Raw genomic sequence first — 27369 nt, forward strand, 5'->3', positions numbered from 1 at the left:
ATATGTATACCTACTTTGATTTCCAAAGCAAGTAAGGACACTGTAACAGTTTTACCCCCACTGGAATGACTGACTGAAGAGTTCAGAAGTAAAATAGTTTCTGCTGAAACTTCCCATAGGAGCAAACTACTGCTCTTTGGGCAACTCAGGGGCCATGTTCCATATAGGTGTTGGGTTTACCACATTCAGACTGTAACAAATAAAATGTCTTGTTGGCCCAAAATAAAGAAAATCTTTTTTTGGGGGGCACATGTTAACGTTTTCCACTTTAAGCTTTTAGAAGGCAGATATACGTAACAGAGTCCCTTGTAAAGGATAGACGGTGCCCTGTAACTGTGGTGAGGTGGAGATGGTCTCACACATTCTTTTTAAATGTAGGGGTTTTTTTATCTGGGGCTATCAAAATTTTAAAATGGCCCCGTACACAATTATTTCCAGGTTATTCTTCAGAGTCCGCACTGGTTGTTTTCCTCAAGAGTTCCAATATTTTAATCACAGAGCAAGTTGGAAAATGTTTTGATGTAGCAATACTGAATAGATGAGCCTTCCCCAAAATAGTTCCCTCCAGATGTTTTACACTACAACTCCCAGCATTCTTGACCATTGGCTATGCTGGCTGGAGCTGTTGTGAAGTCCACAACAACTGGAGAGCACCAAGTTGGGGAAAGCTGGAATAGACCATCTAATATTGCTTCCTGATTGTTTTTATATTATTATGGAATTCTGTTTTATTTATTTTATGTAATTCTATATATTCTGATTTATATTATGCTGTTTTATTGTGTAGTGATCAGTGGAATGTAAATGAAAGACTGATTGATTGGCACTACTGTTTGAAAAGGCAGGTGTGAGCCAACTAAATCCATGGAGAATTTTGGAAAACACAAAAACTCGTGAACTCTAATTGATCACAGAATGGCAGTAAACAACAAACAATGGAGAGAACTAAATCAAAATACAACTCACCATTTATTTTCAGGGCATCAGACAGCTATTTAGGTCACTGGACTGCTCAGATCTCCAACTTCCACTTTCTTATTGATTGTTTAAACATAAAACAGAAGGTGGACTGAAGCAACACCATTATCTCTACTTTTTTTTGTTTTTTTTTACAGCTGTTTGTGATACTGCCATCATATGTCAACAGATGCCCTTGCATCATATTCAAAGAGCGCCCATCAAAATGTAAGGAGCTCATGTATGATAGTTACCATGTAAACCAGTTACTTTCATCCAATAGCAGAAAGATAGCCCTACTGAGAATGGTGGAACCGGCAGCCAAGTGTGGAAAGTGCATTTTGCCACCAGAAGGAAATGCAAACTGAAGAGAGATGGAGACAAAATATGATTGATGTTGTCCAGATCCTGAAAGGCTCCTGTGTGCTCTTAAGAGTCACATAGCAGGAAGAATTCTCACCTAGACTACACAGCACTATAGTTGGAAAAACTGCACATTTTTTCTTTGCATTACTTGCATCCGGGTGTTGTTGGCTGTAAGAAAGAGCCACTGATTTTAGTAAGATTTGCTTTTAGGTAAGCGTTTTACTTTGAAACTGAAGCTGAAATATTTTGGCACCTAATGCGAAGAGAAAACTCTCTGGAAAAGACCCTGATGCTGGGAAAGACTGAAGGCAAAAGGAGAAGGGGACGGCAGAGGATGAGATGGCTAGATAACATCACCGATGCAATGAATATGAACCTGAGCACGCTCCGGGAGAGTGCGCAGGACAGGAAGGCCTGGCGTGCTATGGTCCATGGGGTCACAAAGAGTCGGACACGACTGAACGACTGAACAACAACAACAACAACAAAGCGTTTTACTTAAAAGGACTGCATTCTTGAAGGCACAGAAACCCTCTTGGGTCTGGACCTGGCAATCTGGTGACAAAATAAGTGAAATAGGTAGCAAACATGAGCCGTCAAAAAAAGAGAGAGCCGTGCCAGCTCTGGGTTTTTGAGACTACTTGGGCAAGACACCCTTAATGAGCCTCCTCCCTCAGTAAGTCTACCTTCTTACAACCATTGTAACTAGCTGCTATTGCTCCTCATCTTTTTTTTTTCTTATCATTGCTACCATTTGCTTGCTTGACAGGCAGAGAGACAGTGAGAGGTAGGCAGTGGCATCTACTGCTCCTTCTTCTCACCACCACTATCATTTAGGCCAGGAGAGGCAGGAGAACAAGCAGGTTGTAATGGTGTAGAGGATGGGCAACTCCAGGGTGCTCTTGTCAGTGGGCCCCTGCTGGGGCAGGGGCCCTTGGCAGGTGCCCAACCATGCCTGCCCTTGACATCACCCCTGACAGAGAGGACACGGGAATATCACCCCAGAAACACACGAGCAGCATCTACAAAAGCTTTCCACTCCTTTATCTTGCTGTAATATTTTGCAAAAATAATCAGCAGATTTTTCCAAGGAAGACTTGAATGTGGCATAAAACACTTTTGCCATGTTGGTTGTGGAGAATCAGTGGTGCAAAACATTAGTGTTACTTTTATTGGGACAAAGTCTCTTTGGCAGCTTTCGATACCATTGACCATGGCATCCTTCTGGGACAATTGTCTGAGATGGTAGTGGAAGGCTGTTTTGCAGTGGTTTCGCTCCTACTTGGATGGTCGGCTCCAGAAGGTAGTGCTTGGGGAATATTGCTTGGCCTGTGGATTCTACAGTATGGTGTTCCACAGGGGTTGGTTTTGTCCCCCATGCTATTTAACATCTACATGAAACTGTTGAGTGCAGTCATCTGGGGCGTTGGAATACACTGTCATCAGTATGCAGATGACATACAGCTCTATTTCCCCTTTTCATCTTCATCAGATGAGGCTGTGGATGTGCTAGATCGATGCCTGGCTGTGACAATGCTAATAAACTGAATAATAAGCTAATTAACTGAATAATAAGCGAATTCAGCTAATGGACTGAAGCTCACTCCAGACAAGATGAAGATGCTATTAGTGGGTGGTACTTCTAACCAGATGGATGGTGCTCAACCTGTTTTGGATGGGGTTACACTCCCCTGAAGGAGCAAATTCATAGCTTGGGGGTTCTCCTGGAGCCATCTTTGTCACTTGAGGCTCAGGTGGCCTCAGTGGCATGGAGTGCCTTCTACTAGGTGCAGGTGGTGCCCCAGCTATGCCTCTGTCTGGGCAGGGATAACCTGGCTTCAGTTGTACCACCAATTCTGGCCCACTTGCACTGGCTGCCTGTATGTTTCCGAGCCCGATTCAAAGTGCTGGTTTTGACCTATAAAGCCTAACATGCCTTGTGACCACAATACCTGATGAAGTGCCTCTCCCAGCATGAACCTATCAATACACTATGCTTATCATCTAAGGCCCTCTTCCAGGTGTCTCCTCTGAGGGAGGCTGGGAAGGTGGCATCAAGGGAGAGGGCCTTCTTGGTAGCAGCCCCCTGATTATGGAACTGAGAAAGGAATCAAAGCCCCTCCATGTTTGACCTGTGTCTCCCCTCCCCATTCTCTGCTGGGAAAGCTATGTGCCAAAGAAAGGCCCTGTCAGCAGCTTGTTCCAGAAACAGGCTGTTGTGGCCTGTGAGTCATCACAATGGAATGTTGATAGGCGCCTGGCCAGAGGGGTCTTCCTGCCTATGTGACCTGGTAGTTTACTGTCCAGCAGCAGTATTTTTCCATTGTAAAACTTGTTTGGCAGCATAGTATAAGTGTACCGCCCTTTGTTCACTGCTGATTTCTCTTTGAGACTTCTGCCTTGCTTAAGCAATAATCACGTGTCTGATCCTGAGCTTACTCGTATCTAGTTGATTATTGGACCCTCAGCTAGACAACGAACGTGTGAGCGTGTTCCGCTCTTACCACAGAATGATTTCCCCGACAAGGCCTGTCTAATACCAACATTATCATTTTGGTGGCAGGTTAAGACATTGCTCTACTCATAAGCATTTGGCAGTTTTTAATCAGATCATGGGATACTTATTGTTGATTATTAACATTGTTTGGAGATATATATTTGTGTGTGCTGTCAGTTTATATGTAAATGAGTTTTCTATTATGTACAATATCACATTTTTAGTTTTAAATCTTTGTAAACTGCTCAGAGAGCTTTGGCTACTGGGCAGTATAGAAATGTAATAAATGTATGCAAAGAAACACAGAGCTTTTGAACAGCAAAAAAAGTCCCCAAGAAACTGTAACCTGCTAATCACTGTATTATATTCTTTATCTGGAAAACTAAAACGTGTGATTAGACTATTATAACACTTAAAATAAAAACAGTAACCTTGTGTTTTCCTATTCAATTAAGGGAGCAATCCTATGGCTGCTAGACAGTGGGTAGGCGGCCATAGGATATGCTGTTTTCCGGGAACTGACCTTGGATCCCATGCTCCGCAGTCGGTTCCTGGAAAACCCACCTCTCCCCACATCTGCACCGCCTTGGAGGCAGTGCGGAGAAGCCCCATCCTCCGTGCTCGGAACACTCTAAGGGTTGCACTCTTAGGATTATGCTGTACGCATTCCATTAAGGCTGAAGACCTCTGTGTAACTCAAAAACTCGGAACAGGAGTGTGGAGCGGCTGAAAAGGGGTGGGGGTGTTCCGGGGCAGGGACAGCGGATCTGCCTGTGTGGCATATCCTATGTGTCGTACAGCATCCTCCTCTGCCACTCACCCCCCCATCCCCGCCACGGCTCTATAGCTGAAAACAGCTGTCTAGCAGAAAAAGCAGAGCAATACAGGCGCGGAGGGAACGATCCCCCCCGTGCTTCTCCTGCTTTGCTTTGGATAGGCAGTCGCCTCCGGGTTTGGAGACAGCTGCCTATCTAGATAGGATTGCGCCCTACGGCTGAAAACCTATACACATTTACCCAGGAGTAAGTTTCATTCTATTTAATGGGCTTTCATTCTGAGTAGGCATGTATAGGGTTGCACTCTTAGGATCATGCTGTTCGGATTCCATTAAGGCTGAAGAAGACCTCTGTGTAACTCAAAAACTTGCACACTCTTACACTAAGAAACATTTGTGCAGTTCACAATACGCCTTACGGTCCGTCCCTTGCCTTCGGAGAATAAGGAGAACTAGAAATCCAACCTGCACAAGGCACTTGGGCCACGCGCTCCCCCTCCCCTACCTAAAAATTGGGTAGAGGAAAAACTGCGCATGCGCCAGAAGCAGCCCGCTCGTCCTCTCGCTTCCCTCACACGCTGGCCTGCGATAACCCCACCCGGTCATAGCGCGTTCCTCAGCCAATAACCCGCTTTCGGCCTCGTCTCATTGGTTAACGCCAATCCTACGTCTGTTGAGTGCGCCGCTTAGCCTCTTACGTCCCATTCCGTGCCACCGCGAGTGCCTCCGCGCAGGCGCATTAGGGTCTCTCCGCTCCCTACCCCTCCTTCCTTCATTTTTTTTAACGGTAAACATCCTGCCGATTTTTGAACGGCTGGTTTGGGCGGCAGGAAGGGGAGCGGCCGCCATCTTGTTCGTTTGAGTGGCTCGGAAAGGGGGTTGGGGGGAGACGGTGGGGAAAGGGAGCGGCGGCCGCACCCGAGCGCTCGCCCCCGGCCCCTGGAGCCCGCTGCCCTCGGCGGCCGCGCAGGATCCGAGGTGAGGGCCGGAGCCGCCGGAGGGCTGGGCGGCTTCTGGGGAAGTGGAGCGAGGTCGGAGGCGGGGATAGGCCTAGGCCCGGGCCCAGGTGTTCGTGCTGGGGGAGGCCCCTGCTGCTCGGGGCCCTGGTTCGTCGGGGGAGGCCGGCGTCGGGGGCGAGGGCTGTTGCGAACGGCTTCCGACGCGAACCTGGAGGGACGCGGCGGCGGCGGCTTGACTTTCGCCCACCCCTTAATGGGGTCGGGGCATTTCGGCACCTCTGCCGGACGCTGCCGCATTCAGAGGCTCAGCCATGACCCGGGAAGCGAGGGAGGGCTGCTCTCTTTCTGCCCGCGCCTCCCCCGGCCTGGTTCGATGCACCTCGTTTGCCTTTTTCCTCGGCGGGACGGCGGGCGGGGGTGGTGGGGATGGAAGGAAGGTTGCTTTGTAATATGGCCGTTGTTTGGGAAGAAATCTCGCCTTCGCGCAAACTATGGTCCTGACCGTTCTCCCCCCCCCTTTTTTTTCCCTCCGGGGAGCCTCTTGAAATTATAACAGCGCCCCCCCCCAGTCCTTTTCACCAGGGAACATTTTTTTTTTTTGTTCCCGTATGATTGACGCGCCGTTGAGAGAAAGTAAGGCTGGAATCCAGTGCGTGTCGGACTAAAGCCCATTGAACGCAATGGAAGTTACTCGCAAGTACATATACATAGGATGGTGCTGGAAATGTTGTAATGCATAATGTTGCAAGATGGAGTTGACGTGCGCGTGTGTGTAAGCTTTTCTTTGCCCGGCCTTGTTGCAAAATGGTATTCCCTTCAGTGTAAAAAGGTTGCCCCCACGTTGTTAGCTCTGTAGAAAGGCTCTTTAAAACAGTTCCACCAAAAACCATTTCTGCTAGCGCTTATGAAATATTAACTTCTCGATAGTGTCCTATAAAAACAGTGAGCCTGGGAGCTGATGCTTCTGCCATCAGCCTGCTCAACTTCCTGAAATGTTCGGGTTGTATAGGAGAGACTGGCAGACAGACAAAGGCCAGGGGAATCTTACCTGTATTTTCAGAGATCCATGGGTGCAGTGCAGGCATACATTAGGCTGGTATCGTAAGGCAGGATGTATTCACCTGTTAGATTTTGTACGTTTAAGAGAGAATTGTAGCATGTGGGTTTACAGATCAGTAAGAATGTGTGATTTCCCTTAAGATAAGAGTGGTGTCGACAATGTTCAGCAGTTTGGGCCTTGGACAAAGTATAGATTCAGAGACAGAGACATGTAATATCAAGGATCATTTAGGACAAATTCATGTAGTGCCAAAATTTTAGTCTTGCCCTATGTCTACTAGATGCTTAGCTTATCAAGTTCTTGTAGGAATACAGCAGGCATGGTGGCTTCCCCTCCTGTGATTGGAATGCAAGAGATCCTTGATCGGTTGCTCTCCTTACTGCCCCCCCCCCCCCATGCAAGTAGCAACATATGGGGAGCCTTCACTAGAACAACCAAATATGTCAGACATTGGATTTAATCTTTTTCTTAAAAGCTGCCATTTCATGTACGACATTTCTGGAGACTTGGTGATGACATTACTTTGTGCTAGTTGATTATGTTTAATATGCTCCTTAAACCAATTTAATTTAACAAAGGAAAATAGAAGTTAAGTTTTGGTCAAGAGTAGTATCACTTTGCTTCTTCCTTTGATCACTGGATGTATATGCAGCATACATATTTTGTGAGCTGCATTGTAAGTAGGTCTTGGGAAGTTATGAATTATAGTTCAATTTCTTTCTAGTTCAATTTGCTAAGCAGGCAGCAACTTAAGGCCCAAATGTATTTCCAGACAACTCAGTCTTGGATTGTAGGGACCTGTCCTTTCGTGCTGGTTGTGGTGATACATAATTTGTATCCTAGACTCCTACAAAACCCCTTTGTAAAGTGCCATCTGGACTGATAGTGCTATATAGATAAGTCTGTAGTCTTACTAAGACCTGTTAAGCACATCACAACTGTATTTAAGCCCTGGATAGTTGTGAATGAGCAGGAGTGTGCTGGTGCAATCCCACTGAGCTAAACAAGCCTAAGATGGGTTGTTTCATCCTTGGGCGGTTTAGTGTGATGTCCAAATCTGGAATTGTGGGTTGTTGGGCAAGGAACAACCCAGAGTTGTAATCCAAAAACAAGCTAGGTTACAACTCTGGGTTGTATCTCCCCCAACAATCCACAAGTCCGGGTTTGGATGTGATACTAAACAATGCAGAGATGGAGTGTCCCTTGGTTGTTAAGCTCAGTGGGAGCAGGTGGGAGCCAGCACACTTCTTCGCTTGACTGTCCAGGGTTTAAACAAAGCATGGGTAGTTATGATAGAACTGGCCCAATAGTTTTATTGTGCATTTTACAAAAGAAATCCGTAAATGAAGAGCACTGTGCTGTGTTTTCCAATCAATCAATCAATCAATAAGATAGGACCAGTTTCCAATGGATGCCCTAAATCTCCTACAACTCCAATTTAGTTGTTTGTTTGACTTATGAGTAAACAAAACTTCTTAAAAGTGCATTAATTTTGCATGTTATATAAATAGCTCAAACATTTTTCAAACAGCCTCAAGTACTTGAATTGAAATATTTTATTAGGGAAAAATATTAACAAAGCACACTTAACATCACCCTATATATGTCTACTCACACTGAGTTCAGTGGGGCTTATTCTCAGGTAAGTGAGTTTCACTGTGGTTGAAATGTTTGTATTAAAACAGATTCAGAGCTTTACTTGGAAATTATTTTTTATTGGAATATTTGTAATTTTTAAAGATGTGACTGTTCAGTAGTGTGCATTGGTTAAATTTAAAATAAAAGCCAAAGGCGTTGAAACCATTAACACACTAACTTTAACACACCCAAAGAGCAGTATATTATATGTGTGTATAATTAACTTATATTTTAAAAAAAGTTTTGTAGGTATAAACCTTCTCATGTTCTGTTCATGCATTCAGTCCATGTGTGGAGGAGGAGGAGTGGGATCTCCACTGGTCTTGCTTCCATGTATTCAGCAGTGATAATGGGTTCTATTCTATGCTCTATGTGCATACAGCTGTACTCATATTTGGGAATCCCAGTCATGCGAGGGTTCCTGATCACAAGTACCATATGTGCATACAGCATGTTCTCCCCTTCCAGTATAGTTACATGAAAAAAAGTTAATTACAGCTTTTTGGAACTGCACAATTTATTAGTATTTGTATCCATTGTGGCTTGAATCCAATGGTGTCCTTCTGCCAGCAGAATGGAAATTGCTGGCAGAAGGGATTTCCACTCACCACCAAATCTGCTCCGGAGGTTTGGGTGACCCTCTGGAACATATTTTGGGGTGGGCGTGGTGTGCTGTATGGGGGAGGAAAGAATTGGAAAGTTGGATTTAAGCCCATGTTACAAATTGAATCTTATGAAACTGGGTTTTCAGAAATAGAAAATTTTCTTCTGGGAAAAATAAGAAATAGAAAATTTCCCATTTTGGAATATTTTCTGTTCAGTCTCATTTTCCCACTGCCCCGCTCTAAATTGCTAGAAAAAAGTGAGTTGTGGTATTGATACTGTTGTGATGTGTAGCAGTATTGGGTGTGTTTCTTCGCAGTAGTTAAAGTGAAGTGGTAGGAACCAAGCGAAATCTTGCTGCTTGTGGGCCTAGCAGATAACATTGGTGACTAGATACAGTTAATTGTTTGGCTTTGTGAAGTAAGCATGTTTTTTTCAGGCTTGCATTTAAGGACAATGGGCTGAATCCAGACTTAATCATATTTAGAGCACACCCATCGGAATCAATGGGACTTAGGTTAGTCATGTCTAAATCCCACTGATTTCCTTATACTGAAGTTTGCAAGTGGATTTTATATTCAGATTGGGTCGGAGCTTCCAGAGCTTCTGGAAGCTTCAACTGGTTATTATTCTTGCTGTGGGGTAGCATGTCACCTGATCTTTCAGTCCTGAAAGAAAGTAATGTAATAATCAAAGAAGCACAAACTCTCAATTCTGCTTTTTGTCTTCACAAGTGAGAGGTTCCACATATCTAGTCTTCTATTGAAGTCAATATGTCTTGCAGACATGAGTGAATCATATGAAGCATTACTCGAGGAAACGAGCTTGATTCAGTTTGTTACCTGACATTCCTGTGCACATCAGTGCTCCTGGTTACAGGGCTTGGTGGTTTCAGAGCACGCTCTGCTTGCTCCTAAGTGTTGTTTGAAAATCTTACTCGAGGATTGGCCTTCTATAGGCAGAAACTCATGCCATTCCCTGGCTGGCAAACACAAAAATTACATTATACAAAATTACTTGCAAGAATGATTTCTATAAGCGTGTTACATATTCATTGAACGAACGTGTGCTTCTTACAGGTTGTTGCATAGACCGTCGGAACAATGTTCTACGCTCACTTTGTCCTGAGCAAGCGAGGGCCGCTAGCCAAAATCTGGCTGGCGGCCCATTGGGATAAGAAGCTAACCAAAGCCCATGTGTTTGAATGCAATTTGGAAAGCAGTGTGGAGAGCATCATCTCGCCTAAGGTATTACTTCTATGATTATGTTTTATTTCAAGGTAATAGGCTTCTGCGTTGTGGTGATGTAAGAAAAGTTGATACACCAGCACACATTCACTCAATTATTGCATCACTGAACGCAGCATAAAAACTGCTTTGCTGGATCAGACCAAGGTATATTTAGGCCGGGTCTTGTTTCCAACTGCAGCCAGCCAGATGCCCCTTGGCACTCAAGCTCAGTTATGAAGCAGATAGGAGAAAGCCATCTGCCCACAGTGTCTGAAATTCAGGACTGTGTTGCTTCTATCAAGAGATACCATTTAGCTATCATGGCTAGAAATTGTTGTATTTTATTATTATATTTTATATAATATAAAAAGTCAGATCTCTGGTTGGATTACATAATAAAACAATAAAAACAGTAAGAATCTGCGCAGAAAATAACATCTGAAATATTGAAAATGAGCCATTCCAACTGTCTTTCCTTAAATAGAATTGAGCAATTGATCCTATATGTAGGGGCCATAGCTCAGTGTGATAAAGCACATACTTTACATACAGAAGGTCCCAGGTTCGATCCCCGGCTTCTCCGGGTAAGGTAGGATTCCTGCCTGAGACCCTCGAGAACTGCCGCCGGTCAGTTCTAACAATACTGGGCCAGACGGACCAGTGGTCTGACTCAGTATAAGGCAGCTGCCTGTGTTCCTGCGTAAGACACTCAACTGTGTTTGAATTGCTTAGTTTACTTTCTGTTGATACTGTTGCATAGTTTTACATTTGAAACCCTGAGTATTATGCTCCATTTTGTGTTCAGTAAAGTGTGCCAGTTATGTCAACAGCCTGGCAAGGTGACATCATGTAAAGCATGACCTAGAACAGTAGAAACTGGCTGTCTTAAGAAGTACTCTCATAATTCTGTAGTTCAGGTACTGATTCTCTTCTGGAGGTATCTGCCAAAAGCCGTATTGCAATCTTTCAAAAATATATACTTTCACGAAAAAGTAAAAGTAGTAATGATGATTGTGAAAATAAGTCTACAAATTTACTAGCCCACCAGCTCACGCAAACAGTTCAAAGTCGTCTGAGTTACATTTATAGTCTAGTTGAGGGGTTGGGTAGAATTCATCTACAGATGTTTCCCTACCAGTTTGCCTGAAAATGATGGTTGCCGCAAGTGAGTGACTGTTTACATTTATGAGCCCATAATAAATATTGATAAAGGAATTGGGGGTATAATACAAATTATCACAATTGGATGATTTTTTTTTAAAAAACCAGAAATAGCATATCATGGTTTTGGAGGTGCAGAAATGTTGGCTTCGCAAAGTACTTCTCATTCTGATTAATCTAATAGTAAAAAATACTTCTGATTTGTGAGTTTGAAGGGTTACCTTCCTTCCATATAAACTGTTTCTTTGTCAGGTATGATTGATTGTTACATGTTAATTATAAATAACTTTTCAGGTGAAGATGGCTCTTCGAACTTCAGGACATCTTTTACTGGGAGTTGTTAGAATCTACCACAGGAAAGCTAAATACCTCCTTGCAGACTGCAATGAGGCGTTCATTAAGATCAAGATGGCTTTCCGTCCAGGTATTTGCTGCATACTTGCTTTTTGCAAAGTTACTGCTATTGCGCAAATAGCAAATTGCAATGTAGTTTGCTATTGTATCAACATACCAACGCGTTTTACATTTTTTTCTAATAAAGAAAGCATTTTTCCTTATCCATCTCTCTTCTCATATCATTTTAAAGACTACATTCTTGTGCATTCATGGTTGGGAGTAAAGCCCATTGAATACAGTGGGACATAAATACATTTCTTAACTTAAACGTTACTCAGTAACTCCTAATGAATTAATACCATTATTTAAAGAGCATGTGCTAATTAGATACTGAAATTCTCCTGAGGCAGTTGTGTTAATGTGCTCTCCTTGTATCTCCCTTATGTATCCACACAAATAAAGTCAGTGGGTTGAGTGATAGGAGGTGTCCCATGCTGAATCTTTAAAATCATGTTTATGGACCCACTTAATAGACTGTGGGGCCACAGAATAATTTTTGTAAAAACTTATTTTTGAAAGAAGAGGTTCAATTCCATCTGATGGAATAGTTCATTGGCTACAAAACTCACGCCACAGTAAATGTGGTGGTTTTTAAGGTTTTGCAACGATTGCTTTTCCTTTTAAACAATCACTTTATGAATAAATAACATCTCTTTTTCAGGTGTAGTTGACTTGCCTGAGGAAAATAGAGAAGCTGCTTATAATGCTATCACCTTACCTGAAGAATTTCACGATTTTGACCAACCCTTGCCAGATTTAGAGTAAGCTCCTTTGTCTTCTGATTGCTTTCTAAAATGGTTATGCTTGTTTGTAAAACCAAAACAAAACTGTGAACAAATGGGCCCTGTGTTGGTTGGAAAGCTGCAAAATGTCTGCTGTAAGCACTTGAATCCAATAAGATACACAGCATATTGCTTTGAGGACGGCTGATCATAATGATCACGTTCTGAATCCTGTGAACTGCAGTGCATGTACTTCATTTGCCTTTGACTTTCAGTGTTGGATAGCTACCACTTTTCTAAAACACATGCTGTAGTGGTAAGAATTATCTGGTACATAACATGCTCTGACTGGGATTCCTGCACTTAGCAGGGGCTTGGACTCGATGGCCTTGTAGGCCCCTTGCAACCCTACTATTCTGTGATTCTAACATTCTGTGTTTTGCAGCCCATGTTGATTTCAAAATGTATCTTTGAAGCATGCAAGAAAATGTAAATAGTTGCATCAAAAATATATGTAGTTACTTTTACAAACATTTGTGGAGCTAAAGTAAGACTTCATACTATTCATTTGTTTGGCAGAATGATTTTCTATAACCATTATTATCATCATCTGTTAAATGTCTTTTGGGGTGGTTTCAATTTTTGTGTGTGTTTTTTTTCAAAGTGATATTGATGTGGCTCAGCAATTCAGTTTGAACCAAAGCAGAGTGGAAGAAATTACAATGCGAGAAGAAGTGGGCAACATTAGTATCCTTCAGGAAAATGACTTTGGTAAAACACAATTGTTACCTAATGTATTTTGCAGTTATTATACTACTATAGTTAAGGCACAATCCTATGACTGCTAGTCAGTGGCTAGATGGCCATAGGATAGGTTGGTTCCAGGGAACCAAACTCAGAGTCTGCGCTCCAAGGTCAGTTCCCAGAGAACTGATCCCCACCCCCTCCCGCACCACCTCGCAGGCAGCATGGATTGGCCTTGTGCTTGTAAGAATAGTGCGGAGTAGTGAAAATGGGGTGTTCCGGGGTGGGGAGGTCAGAAATGCCAGTATGACACGTGCTGCATGAAAGCGGGGGGGGGGGGGCGAGGAGGAGATCTGCTACTCACCACTCCTCCTGCCCTGTACTGGATAGATGTTCGCCCCCGGGCTCACAGGTGACTGTCAATCCAGATAGGATTGCTCTCTCTGACACTAGCATTGCCACATGGGTGATATACTTCCATACTGTTTTATACATGACTAGATACCTTCGACAAGCTTTCATACTTCTATAGATTATAAAACACTTCACCAGTAGTTTTGTGTGTGTATGTTGCATACAGGTCTTGATGGACACTTGAACTTGTTTTATTCTACAAACCTCACATACCTAACTCATATTTTAGTTACTGCAGCCTGTCCTTTCTAATGTGATTCATGGATCCCAAAGAAAAGACTTTGTGAGGCAACCACATATTAGTCAAATATTTGGATATATGAGAGATGAGTAACAATAAATGAGCTAAGACAAGTGATTGCTTAAACGTTTGGCCAATTTCAACTCATATTAAGAGTATCTATGAACATGTTCAATGGTAGTACAACTAGTAGTATAACTATAAAATTAGCTGTCTGAAAGATACCCTCAATCTCAGGTTTTTGCATTTATGATAAATAATCTTAATAGGTGACTTTGGAATGGATGACCGTGAAATGATGAGAGAAGACAGTGCATTTCCGGATGACATGCTGGATAGTACTAGTGCTTCCAACCTTCTATTGGAGCCTGAGCAGAGCACCAGCCATCTTAATGAAAAATCTAATCACTTGGAATATGAAGATCAGTACAAGGATGACAATTTTGGAGAGGGAAATGATGGTGGAATCCTAGGTATGATGGAAATTCATACTTTGCCCTACATAATTTAAGGCAATTGTGGTAACAGTTTCTAGAGGAGTATTTGTGTTAGTCTGTTTTAATCCTACATGGATGTTGCCTTTAAAGGCAATATGGTTTCTAAACCTTAAAGCTTGTTTGAACTTCTTGGCAATATCACTTATTTTCCCAAGCCCTGGGGTGCTAAGGCTAACTTGGAATGTGAAATTGGTGTATCCTAAATGAGTTAGGATATTACTCTGGGTTGAAGAAATACTACTGTAGAGGACTAACTACTTACATTGGATACTGTGGCATTAGCAACCAATGGGGCTGTGTTTCCTTGGGGATGGGGATCCACTCTCCTGATGTATCATTTAATGTACTTTTCTGTCCCAAAGTTCAAAGACGCCCCTTACGCATGACAGGACACTTGACTTACAGTACTGAAGATAACAGGGCTCAGGTTTTATATATGATCTCTGAATGGCTTTTTCCACCCAACAGGTAGATTCCATGGTGCCATATTCAGTATTTCTAGCAATGACACCCTTGTTCATAGGTTACAGGTGTGGATCTATCTTTGAAGTTCTCTGGACTATTGAGATTAAGTTAGAGTTGACTGTTCTGAATAAAATAATACTGGTTTTAGGATAGGGAAGTATCTTGTCTTTGATAGAGAGATGAGTTAGTGGGGTGTGTGTGCATGTAGTGTTTGAACTCTGGACACATCAGCAGTGGATAGAATTTTTTTTTAACTTATGACTTGCTTCCTCCCTACACATGAACGTGTGTGGTTGCATTCTTTGCTTTGATTATATTTTAGTGTTTTGTGGCAGCCAGTATTCAGTTGAGACGCCAGCTGAGGAGATATTTGAGACACCAAGCTTCTGCCCAAACAATGGCTTGGATCCTGTAAACCATTAGTGGAACTTTGCTTGTGGAATGGGGCTTTCCCACCCTGACTTGCACATCGCAGCGCCTCAGGAACTGGATTTGGTGTGAGGGGTTGCAACATGAGGGAGGAGTTGGTCGAGGTAACATACCCTCACACCAAAATGTTAAATTGACCTCTATTCAACTTTTTGGAATAAACCCAATATTTCAAAAGTGTGCTTGACATGGGTATTAAATGATGGGCCTTCCTTCTCCCAGCTTATAACAAAATGATCTCAATTGCCTTCAAAAAAAAGTGTCAAGAGTTTAGAGTATAGAGAACTCAGTCTTTTCCCATGACCGTTATTTTTATTTATTGCTTTTATAAATAAATGCCTCTTCTCTAAGGAGTTCAAAGTGGCGTACTTGGTTCTCCCACTCCCTTTTTATCTCAAGAGTCCTGTGTGGTAAGTTGAGAGGTAGTGACTGGCCCAAGGTCACCCAGTGAGGTTTATGGCTGGGTGGAGATTTGAACCTGGGTCTCCCCTGTCCTAGTCCACACTGTAACCTGGAGTAAACCCCCCCCCCCCCATTTGCCACCAAAATTCAGCAGCAAACTGCTATGGAGACGCCAAAGGGCCATATTTAGCTTGAAAACAAGCTAAATTTGGCACATTTGAGTCTTGGTAGCAGCTTGCCACTGAACTTTGGCAGCAAAGCCCTGACTGTTTTGTTTTTCTGCCGCTGTGTGTCATAATGTTCAAGGCTATGGGGAGCCACAGGCAGCCCTTGGACCGTGTGTTGCCCATCCCTGCTCTAACCCCTACACCTGAGGTAGATTTGTCTTGTGTTTTCATGTCTTCAAGTTGGTAGCCTTGTTTCAAACAATCTTTGATGCTGAGTAGACGTCTTTAAAATAGCCTGTCCTATAGGGTATTTTTGGTATGCTTTAAGAATATAACTCCATGGGGAAAAGGACTATAGCTCAGTAGTAGAGTACATACTTTGGAACATAGGATGCTGTCTTCTACTAGGTCAGAGAATTTGTCCATCTAGTTCAGACAGTGAGTTTCTAGGGTCTCAAGTCCTGCTAAAAGTGGAAGCCCCTAGATTCAAAGCTTTCTTCATTAAAATGTTGCTAAGTTAATGATTAGATTGGTCAGAAAAGTTGAAACGACCAGCAGAGGAAAAGAAGCCACCATGGCTTCTTTTCCCTGCCCCATGTGCTGTGGGTATTTACCTACAACAAGCCATGAGTTGCAGGGTAGTTTGGAAGCCACCCCCACCTCAGCAAGGGTAATTAGGGAAATGGCAGGTGCACAAGTGGCACGCGCAGGGTGGGGAAAAGAAGCCACTATGGCTTCTTTTCTCTGCTGATTGTCTGAAACCAGCCTCAGGATGCTTTAATGTGATAGAGCCATTAGCCCTCAGCTGTGCATGAACGATTTGTGTGCTGGACTAGATAACTTGAACCACATGAATTATTCTTTCTCTGAACCCTGGCTTGACAGAGCATGATTATAAAAGAAACACATGTTGTGTACTTCTAATACTGTAAGTGTTGGGCATTGTTACATTATGATATGACGCTTGTCTCCAATTTCAGATGACAAACTTCTCAGCAACAATGAAGGAGGCATATTTGATGACCCACCTGCCCTTTCAGAAGGGGGAGTAATGATGCCTGAGCAACCTCCTCATGATGATCTGGATGATGATGATAATGTCTCGAGTGAGTGTTTAATTCGTTCTTTTTAAGCATAGAAAGCATATATAGAAAATATATGCTGTTGATGCAATGTTGCCTATATCCACATTATTTTAGATTTGTCAAAGTGTATATTATATCCTGTGGCCAAGGCTTATACAGTCAAATCCTGGAGACTCAGAAGAAAGTGCTCCTATCTCTCCCCTCCTTCCCCTGTGTCAAAAACAAATTTGCTAGCACTAGTGGGCATTTTCCCCAATGGAAAATAGAGCTGGGTGTCTATTTGAATAGAGGGTTACAAATAAGCTCCATTGTTTGTCTTAGTTGCCTTCTGCTTAACCCCAAGTCCCTGTGCTCCCAAAACATCAGTTACCTATCCAAAGCACATTATGTGGGAGCGTGAGAATGCAGTGAATGGGGTGTGTAAATACACATGGGACGGGTAGCATGAGGATGGTATGTTTGGGGGCATTTGGAAATGGGTATAGTTGTGTGAACTTCTGTGCCAGTGGTAGGACCCTGTGCTCTCCAGATGTTTTGGGCTACAGCTCCAATAATCCCTGTCCATTGACTGCTGGTTGGGGCTGATGTGAGATGTAATCCAAAACACCTGGAGGACACCAGGTTGCCTCCCCCTGTTTTCTGCATTTCTGCTTGTGATCATATATACTAATACTGATTCAAGTCTTTCCTTGCTTATGGAGCTGGAGCCAAAACTGCACCACCCATGCACAAGATTGGGGTTAACCCCAAGTCTGCTGTTACCAAAGTTTGCAAACACACAAAACATCTAAGGGGATGACATCTCCCCCCGCCGCCCCATAATAACTCAGTGGTTATTATGACAATAATGTGGAAAGAGAATAGAATGGAGTGGCTGGAAAAGGGAAGCATAGACTTGGAGATATGCAAAAATGGGAGAAAACTCTCTCGTTGTCTGGATAGGTTGGTTCCTGGTTCATCCTGAGAAGCTGTTTTAAAATCTCACTAGGGATGGAATAGAGAGCTATCCATAGACATCAATAGAGAAATCAGATCATTTAATGGGATTGGAATTGGGTAGCAGTGTGTCCACCCCAGCCCTAAATGAAAAAGCATCCCCCAGAACAGGCCAATGCAGACTAATTCTGGTCATGAGTGGGAATGGAATGCTGACGGGCTGTTTTTGGGTGGGGAGGGGAATTGGAATGGTGTGGCTGGACCCTGAACAGAAGTAGTCCCTACTGTGAAATTTTGTTGTATGGCTCCACTTGTATTTAATATTTTAGCAGTAACCTAGCATTTGCTAGGACAGTTATATTGTAACTCTTTGATTCACAGTGGGTGGACCAGATAGCCCAGACTCGGTAGATCCAGTTGAACCATTACCAACTATGACTGATCAGACAACACTGGTTCCGAATGAAGAAGAAGCATTTGCTTTAGAGCCTATTGATATAACAGGTAAATAAGCAATTTTAATATATTTTGTACCTGAAAACATTTCTGCTAGAAAAGTCTCTCACTTACTTAAAATAAGTTCTCTCTGTTTTTCACTTTAATAAAAAACAATTAACTTGGAAATATTGCATATTTATAGCATAATTTTAAAACCTAAGTTCTCTCTGTGGTATATAAACAGCAATATCAGCACAATATATTCTGGTTGTTTTAAAACAACGCTACATAAAACGTCTGGATAAATATGACATAACTGTTCAAATTTGGAATTATTTATTTTTCCTGACATGTCCCTCTAGTTATTCTGACATGTTCCTACAAAGAGTTTTGTTTGGCCCTCTTATAGCAGCAGAGCATTACATGGAATGTTAGTTCACAACAGTATAATCTTCTGTCATAGTGTCTGGCTAAACAAATACTGTTAATATAGGCCCGACGCCAAAGGGCCAGTGTCCACTTACATACTGGTACCCTTACTGCCTTCCCTTTCCACTGCAGCTTCTGAAGCTCCTCCTGAAGCAGGTTTCAGTCACATGGCGCAAATAATTGACTACACTGCTAATGGCAATTAAAATGTCCCCCAAAGGGGGTCAGACCCATGGGGGGGGGGGGCATTCATAAAGCAAAGGCTCTAGGATTTGGATCTCTTGAATGAATCTCTTGGAACACAGATGATCCAGCTACCGTAAAATAAAGTGCCACCCTTTTTAGCAAATTCATGTTATATCCAAGTTTAGAGTGGATAACTCTAAAATAAAAACATGTTTCTAAAAAATACTAAAAATTGTAAATGCTGTGACTGAATTCTAAATATGAATACCTTTATCATGTCCAGTGGTTTTAACATATTTTCCCCCCTAACTAGTTAAGGAAACCAAGGCAAAGAGGAAGCGGAAGCTGATTGTAGACAGTGTGAAAGAACTGGACAGCAAGACTATCAGAGCCCAACTAAGTGATTACTCTGATATTGTCACTACACTGGATTTGGCACCTCCTACTAAGAAGTTAATGATGTGGAAAGAGACTGGGGGTGTTGAAAAACTTTTCTCTCTTCCTGCTCAGCCTCTGTGGAATAACAGACTGTTGAAGGTGAACCAAACTTTGAGAACTTTACTTTAAAATAGTTAATTAGATAAATAGCAGATACCTTAAACTGAGTGTTATAACATATCACATATTGCAAATAGCAAGATTGTAGTAGTTATCAAGGGGCCGCAGTGGCTTAGTGATTAAGACGCTGAACTGCAGACCGGAAGGTCGGCAGGACAGCAGTTCGAGACCCGAGTGCTGCGTGACGGAGTGAGCTCCCGTCTTCAGTCCCAGCTTCTGCCAACCTAGCAGTTCGAAAGCAAGAAATTGCAAGTAGATAAATAGGTACTGCTTCGGCAGGAAAGGTAACAGCGTTCCGTGCACCTCGGTGTTCAGTCATGCTGGCCACATGACCACAGAAGCGTCTTCGGACAGCGTTGGCTCTTCGGCTTAGAAATGGAGATGAGCACCACACCCTAGAGTTGGACACGACTGGTTGGGGACACCTTTACCTTTTTAGTAGTTATCAATTCTATAATTTTGGGGTTTGAGTTTTCTAGTCATCTTATTTATAAGGCAGCTAACGAGGCTATTCTGAAGGCTGTTTTTTCGCTGTTTATATAACTTGCTTTGCTTTACTTGTAGCTTTTCACTCGCTGTCTTACTCCTCTTGTACCAGAAGATCTTAGAAAGAGGAGGAAAGGTGGGGAAGCTGACAACCTGGATGAATTCCTTAAAGACTTTGAGAATCCAGAAGTGCCCAGAGAGGAACAACAGCGCAATGTTATTGGTTTGTGCTTTAATGGCATGCATTTTGACTGGTAGGGATGTCAATAAGTACTTTAAAAGCTTAGAGCTCAAAACTAGTAGCTGCTATATTGGTATCGTCTATATTTAGAGAAAAACAATGCTCTAGTAATGAAAAGGCATGTGTTTAGTATTTGGGTCCTCCTTTCCCCTGGGAGTAGAATAATCTGCAATGCTCTTAAAGTATAGAAAGGGAAGTGGACTCTTAATGACTCTGAGTAGTCACTCATCAATAATTTTGTGCAACAGATGAGCCTATTTTGGAAGAGCCAAGTCGCCTTCAGGAATCCATGATGGAAGGTAGCAGGACCAACTTGGATGAATCGGTCATGCCACCGCCTCCACCTCAGACAGGTGTAAAGCGAAAGGCTGCACAAGTGGAACCAGAACCTGTGCTACCTGTGAGTGATGTAATGTTCTTCTCTGTATGCACTTGACACTCAAAACTTGGTGCATAATTATACTGTGAGAAGTCTTTTTGTTACCCTTAGGGTTGTGATAAAACGTACGGAAGAAAGTGGCCTGTAAAAAGCACAAGGCTCTGGACGATTAGGGCTTAAGTCAAAGGCAGCACTTCTGTGTGGAATGGAAACCAGTGTAGATTCAGAGCTGGGCACTTCAGAATATTCTCTAATGGTGTACTTGATAGTTGATACAAATAGAAGTACCTTTTAGCTCTTAGTCCAAATAATGAAATATCTACCCTTTTGTAAAATATAACATGGCTCCTTTTTCCACCTGAGAATATCACCTTTAACTGAAGAAAGACTAGTCACAGTGGGTTCAAATAGCCATTCTTTCTACAGAAAGATGGCTACTTAAATTAACGTTATGATAACATCATGCTCCAATAGAATGCCAGCGTATGTCAGCTTGCCCAGCAGATTGGTCTTGTACCAACACATTGGGCAATTTAATGGATTTTTACAGTGTACGATTATCTCAGTCTGTGTTATCCTTGGCAATAATTCAAAGCATATTCTCCAAAGAATTCGTCTGATAACAAATTAGACATTGAAGGAGAATGCTAGTGAAATTCTTGAATAGATTTTGACAAATGTGGATGTATTTTACTAGAATACTGTGTAACGCAGTAAGTATATGAGGCTTTTGAAAAATTAGAGTTTTTAATTAAGACGTTATCAACTCTGATATCTGTAATTACTATTGACCTAGTTTAAGTTGTTTCAACTTGAATGTCTGTGTCTTCAGTCTCAACCATTACAACAAATAGAAATGCCACCTGTGGAATTGCCTCCAGAAGAGCCTCAAAACATCTGCCAGTTAATTCCAGAACTGGAGCTTTTGCCTGAGAAAGAGAAGGAAAAAGAAAAGGAAAAGGAGGAAGAAGAGGAGGAAGAGGTAAGGCACCGAATTATTTTATAATGATAATGCAACACATCTATTGGGGAAATCTTGGAATTGTTTTGGCTCAATTAATTAAATGGCCTCTAGAAATTGAACACTTTCATATATTTGTTCCAGATCTTCTCCCCAAAAGTATCACATTACCTACTTTGTATCTTTGTTTTAGAATTAAACATGCAGAAACAGGATCTTGCACAGTTCTTTAGCTGGATTTGTTTTAATAGTTTCTGCAGATACAGAAGATGATTACACTTCAAAATTTGTGTATTTGGCTTCAGTTATCTTGCATGATGATGATTTCTCAGCTGGGCTAGAGCAAGTTGCAGAGTGCTGTTGGTAGTTCAGATATTTGCCTTTGAACCCCTTTAAATCTGTTGTCAACCACTGCTTTTGCTGGAGGCTTGGCCCCTTCTTCCTCTCTTGCTCATGTGTTCTTTCCTCCCCCTTCCCCAAATTTGCATTCATTGACTTCTTTTGGACAGTGTGGAAGAGGTTATGCCTCTTGGTTTGCAGTTGCCAGGCCAGACATTTTCAGGAGTCTATCGCTAAGAGAAACCTTGAACAGAAATTAAAGCTAATAACTTCTTCCATGGGAGCAAGATGTATAGAGATTTGTAATCCAAATAACTGAGGCTACAATCTTACACTTGCTTACCTGGGAATAATTCATACTGGCCTCAGTGGGGCTTAGCTTTGAGTAGACATGTATAGGATTAAGAATGTAAGAAGAGTCGTGCTGGATTAGACCAAAGGGCTATCTACTCCAGCATCCTGTTTCCCATAGTGGCCAACTAGATGCCCCTGGGCAGCCCACATACAAGATATGAGGGCAACAGACCTCTTCTGTTATTGTTCGCCAGCAACTTGTGTTCAGAGGCATGCTGCCTCTGATCCTGGAGGTAGCATATAGCCGTTATGACTAGTAGCCATTAATAGCCTTCCATGAATTTAATCCATTTTTAAACCGACCTATATTGGAGGCCATCACCACATCTTGTGGAAGCAAATGCCGTTGTTGTTGTTGTTGTTGTTGTTGTTAATTCTCTACTGCCCAGTGGCTGAAGCTCCCTGGGCAGTTCACAACAATTCACAAGATAAAAGAATGTTTAAAAATTTAAATGCACAAAATTTAAAAACAATTTAAACAGCTAAAAACAACTTCAGAACTATGCACTGCGTGAAGAACTTCCTTTTATCTGTCCTGAATTTCCCAACATTCAGTTTCACTGGATAACCCTGGGTTGTAGTATTATGAGAGATGTGGTGAAACCTTTCTCTTTCCACACCGTGCATAATTCTATACACTCTGTCATGTTTCCACCCCCCTCACTTTTAAAAAACCAAATAGCCCCAAATATTTTAAGCTTCCCTCAGATGGGAGTTGCTCTAATCCCATTTTAACTTTGGTTGCCCTTTTCTGCACTTTGTCCAGTTCTACAATATCCAGTTTGAGATGTGGCAACCAGGACTGTACATGGTATTCCAAGTATGGTTGCACCATAGATCTGTATAATGACATTACAATATTAGCACTTTTATTTTTAGTCCCTTTATTAATGATCCCTAACATGGATTTTGCCTTTTTCACAGTTGCTGCACTTTGCTTTTTCACGAATACTTGAAAAAATGCATCAAGTGCAAATCAAGGGAGTTAACTGTCATTAAAAAATTAGAAAAGTAGAAAATACTGCAAGACAAATACAACGTTTTAATGTTGTAAAATCCTTAATGTAAGGATGGACATGGTCTTGAGACTTACTAGTCCAAAACATCACTACTGCAGTCCATTTTCCAAAAAATGTATCTGTTTTGCACTTCAGTGCAGTTCCTTATATCATTTTATCAATGGTACAAATTATTTATAAACCATTCTGAAACAGAAGGTGCCCTGCTCTTTAAAAAATCTGCTATGCACACCTTTTGTGGCTGTCAAATTCGTTACCATCTTTGTTTCTTTAACAACATTACTATGCTATCTTCACTGTTATTTTAAGATCTTTGGATGGGTAGTTGTCTGTCTCAGTGCCTAAAATAAAAATCGAACCCCTCTCAAAAATGTACAGATCCTTATGGTGTGGTGTGTTCCCTATGGAAAAGTGCAACTCATATGCTGTGAAAAGGGTTGAAATTCAGGGATATTTTTTTAAGATGCTTCATTCAAACTAATTATGGGCACAGAAATTTTGCACATTTTATGGTGTTTGAGGTATTGTTCTCTGTACAAGCTAGAAAAATCTGTATTGCATTCTCAGGGTGTGTTTAAGCACTTACTGCATAGAACTAGGAATACCTCAGTTGAACCCTACAAAAGTATTTGCAATAATTGCATTCAAAGGAAGAAACATATAAAGATAATCCATGAAGCTTAGATTATTGAGGCATGATAACTACTTAATGTATTCTTGTTTTAGTAATGGAATTGGAACTGTTAGTCCATGCCCTGTTAAGGAGGAAAGCATGTACATGTCATCCAATTTGAATGGAGCTGCAGCAGCACCATGCTGACTTGTAAAATCTAATGTGTCTCCTTTCCCTGCTTTGTGAAAAACCTATAGTTATAACCTCTTGTTTCCTCCTCTTCCTGCTGCTAAGGTAGAAAATATATTTTGCAAAGTGCTTTACACTACTGGTTGCTGAACCTCCATAACAACCCTGAATAACTATTTCCAATTTATGTGTGAGGGGTGGGTGTGGTGGGAATTGAGGCTGACAGCGACGTGCACAAATGAAACCATGGTTTAAGTGAGCTTTTAACCCAGCAATGTGACTGGCTGCAGGAGGAAGATGGTACAGGAGGTGACCAGGATCAGGAAGAAAGACGATGGAACAAGAGAACTCAGCAGATGCTTCATGGTCTTCAGGTATGAAATTGTTTTTTTGGAAATTACTTTCAAATCTGGCTTGTCTACAGACACCACATATCTGAATGTCCCAACACTGACCAGCCAGATGCTTGCATGAAGGCACCAGCACTCCCCTTGGTTGTCCCCTAGCAACAGCTACTGTAGGGAATTTAGTTGGTGGAGGAGATCTCCTAACCTAGTCAGGAACACTTAATTCCTTAAACTTGTTAGTTAGAGATTTTATCATCTAGGAATTCAGATTGTTTCCAGATCTAAAGCTCTGAAAGGCTCCCAAATAAGAAGGGGTTTTCTTGTTCATTTCCACATGCAGTAGTGAAGCTTCTGAATGCAACCAACCAAATGGGGTATTAGAATTTGTTGTTTGAGGCTCATGTGTGTGGATGTAGGGAGGCAGTATTCCTTTTTTACAACGACTTGCATGTTTCTTCTGTAGAATATTTGATCATCTCTCCCCTCCTTGCTGCTTGTGTTTTTACTTGATCATGTTTTGGCTTCTGTACTAATTAGGGAGCCACGTATCTTCACCGGCTTTAGTAGGCAGCCAAAATTGGTTCTCAGTACCAGTCCTCACCTGAGGTGAAGGGGTCTTAACTGTGACATTGCACTGAGTTCTGGAGGGGCTCTGAGCACATCCAAAGCCTGGCATTCATTACAGGGAAAACCCCTGCCCTCGTCTCCAGCTACGAGCACGAATTGAAAGAAGAGCTTCAGAAAGGAGCAAGGAACACCTTGCTCTAATTTCCAGAGCTCAGCATGAGGTTAGGGAGAACCATCCTTTTCAGGCCTTGTAGAATGGCAGGGGATCTCACCAGAGATGAGCTGGTAAGCTCATTTGTGTTTGCCTTACGCCAGTACATATTCAGAATGAGCTCAGAAATGATGACAACTAACCATTTTCTGTTTTGTTTTTTCCAGAGAGCTCTTGCCAAGACTGGAGCAGAATCCATCAGTTTGCTTGAGTTGTGTAGGAATACAAACCGCAAACAAGCAGCAGCAAAATTCTACAGTTTCTTGGTACTTAAAAAGCAGCAAGCTATAGAGCTGACACAGGAAGAGCCGTACAGTGACATCATTGCAACTCCTGGTCCCAGATTCCATATTATTTGAATGTTTGGCTTACTGTATAGTTGGCATCATTAGCGCTTACACATTGTTCCATGTGTAGGGCCCACAAAAGAAGAAATCTAGATTTCATTGTCTGTACAGCCATTGACTTTTGTGTTTGGGGGTTTTTCTATTACATTTTACCACTTTTGCATTTCTAGTAACTCTTTGGCACTGGGTCACTTGAGTTCCAGTTGCAGAGATGACAGAAAGTGACTCAAGGACCATATAAAGAGTGTTTTTTAAAAACAAACAATTCAGAACAGATGTGTGCAATATGGTTGCATGTAACTAATACATTGTTTTACAGTTATCTGCTTAGGAAATTAGAATGCTGTTTAACCAACTTCAGAAGACTTAAAATGGCCAACCTATTCTCTCGTTACAGTTTTTGCCAAACATGTCTAAAATGTGCTTTCTCTCCCGCACAGTAATGAATTCTTCCTGCCCCAAACTTCTGTCAGTGTTTATCATCTTCCTACTTCTGATGGTGGTCTTGGAGCTGCCAATATGAATGTTAGTGCCTGGCAGGAGTCCTTGCTGTGCCATGGTATCTCTGTAATAGGGCTTAAGCAGCTCACAGCTCTGGGACTAAATGTAAAAGGATGGCTTTTGGAAAATACTGTTTTTTATCAACACTTGTTTAAGTGCAGGAGACAAATTCTAGTGTTGGATATTCCATTCCTTCTCAAGGCAGTTCACTTCTGATAACGGGTAGTTGTGAGGACAGAATCATTCTACTATTAAGCACCACCTACAACAGCGCTCGCGCGCGCGCGCTCTCTCTCTGAATTTAAACCTCTTGACCATTTATATTTTTAGGGCTTTATAGAAATGTCATTCTTCTAGATTACAAGCAATTTGGTAGCTGGATGGCTCTCAGAGTTTGAGTAAGTTGCATTTGTAAAATAAATAACTGTGGGACACCACTGGCCCTGAAAGGACAGCAAGCTACAGATGTATATTTTAGAGGCAGGTAAACTTGCATTTATCGAACATAATCTTGTTGTGTAATAAGTGTTAATAGACTACCAGTGACCTTTACAGCTTTTGTAACTGTATTTTCCAATAAAGCACACTCATGGGTCACTGAATAGCTTTGCAAATGACCTCCAATTTGGTTTACTATTTTTTAAAAATAAAGGCTTTATTATGACCAGTCCATACCAGAAATCATGTGAACATGTGTTGATGGATATGTCAACATTTCTTAGAGTGAAATTACTAAAGATTCTGATTTTAAACGTTGGCACTTTTGTGAAATGATTCTCTTCTGGGATTGAGATTTCAGTGCATACCCAAGTGTAAAATTATGTGAATGTTTTAAAATTTGCAACATGTTTTAATAATCTTTAAGAAAGTTAATTGTATAAAATAGTTACTGCAGCTTTATTTTTGACATGATGTGCCTGTACAACCATGATTTTCTCCTTTGTACAAAGAAACATTGTAGATAACTTGAATGTTTAATTGTAGAGAAGGTCATTAGTTTCTTGTTAAAGTTTGTTAGTCTGTTTTTGTTGCTTTTCAAGGTTAATATTCTTGAAAATAGTTGCTGTTATGTATAACTTTTCTAATAAAAGTTGTGTTATAAGCTATTACATATTGATACTATTACCTTACCTCCTTTGTGTGTATTCTGTGTGGCATTATTGTGAGAAGTGTTCCTTGTTCAGTAACCACCATGGAGTAAGTGACTTGTGCTAATGCCAAATTACCCTACCCTTGCCATCCATTTAGCACCTTCCCATTCTTGGGACACCTTCACAAAGCAGCTTCAAGCAGGAGTCGATCAACAAGACACAGTAGGGTGTGCTGGGGTGGGGAAGAGGGCAGGGTGGGAAGGAGCAAAGAGTGTTTACTTAGAATATTTCTAGGTTGCCCCTCCGCTCAATGAGTACTTTAAGCAATCTATAAATCAAAATAAAAATAAAATACATGAACTACAAAAAG

General features: G+C 41.8%; 1 protein-coding gene across 3 annotated transcripts; it reads left to right on the forward strand.

The window, feature by feature from the left end:
* The first annotated feature begins 5308 nt into the window (after nt 1–5308).
* On the forward strand, nt 5309–27039 carry RAD21 (RAD21 cohesin complex component). 3 transcript variants are annotated; one of them, XM_084848912.1, is made up of 14 exons: nt 5309–5382; nt 9935–10102; nt 11540–11669; nt 12303–12402; nt 13028–13134; nt 14032–14235; nt 16703–16828; nt 18125–18247; nt 19110–19333; nt 19919–20063; nt 20330–20481; nt 21293–21442; nt 24226–24309; nt 25228–27037. In XM_084848912.1, exons 2-14 carry the CDS (start codon nt 9959–9961, stop codon nt 25417–25419), a joined length of 1881 nt encoding a protein of 626 aa, XP_084705038.1. In that variant the 5' UTR covers nt 5309–5382; nt 9935–9958; the 3' UTR covers nt 25420–27037. The 3 variants fall into 3 exon arrangements, with proteins under 3 accessions (XP_084705038.1, XP_084705037.1, XP_084705039.1); XM_084848911.1 differs by lacking the exon at nt 5309–5382 and adding an exon at nt 5411–5573 and having other exon boundaries at nt 25228–27039; XM_084848913.1 differs by lacking the exon at nt 5309–5382 and adding an exon at nt 6092–6251.
* The last annotated feature ends 330 nt before the right edge of the window (nt 27040–27369 follow it).

Source organism: Heloderma suspectum, chromosome 4, assembly GCF_057233095.1.
Source record: "Heloderma suspectum isolate Gila_16-S chromosome 4, 16-S_ref, whole genome shotgun sequence".
Lineage (NCBI taxonomy): Eukaryota > Metazoa > Chordata > Lepidosauria > Squamata > Helodermatidae > Heloderma > Heloderma suspectum.

Coding starts and splice junctions, on each gene's coding strand:
- RAD21 (XM_084848912.1), top strand. CDS start 9,959: ATGTTCTACGCTCACTTTGTCCTGAGCAAGCGAGGGCCGCTAGCCAAA. Junction 20,064..20,329: donor ACAACAGCGCAATGTTATTG/GTTTGTGCTTTA, acceptor TTTGTGCAACAG/ATGAGCCTATTTTGGAAGAG. Junction 24,310..25,227: donor AGATGCTTCATGGTCTTCAG/GTATGAAATTGT, acceptor TGTTTTTTCCAG/AGAGCTCTTGCCAAGACTGG.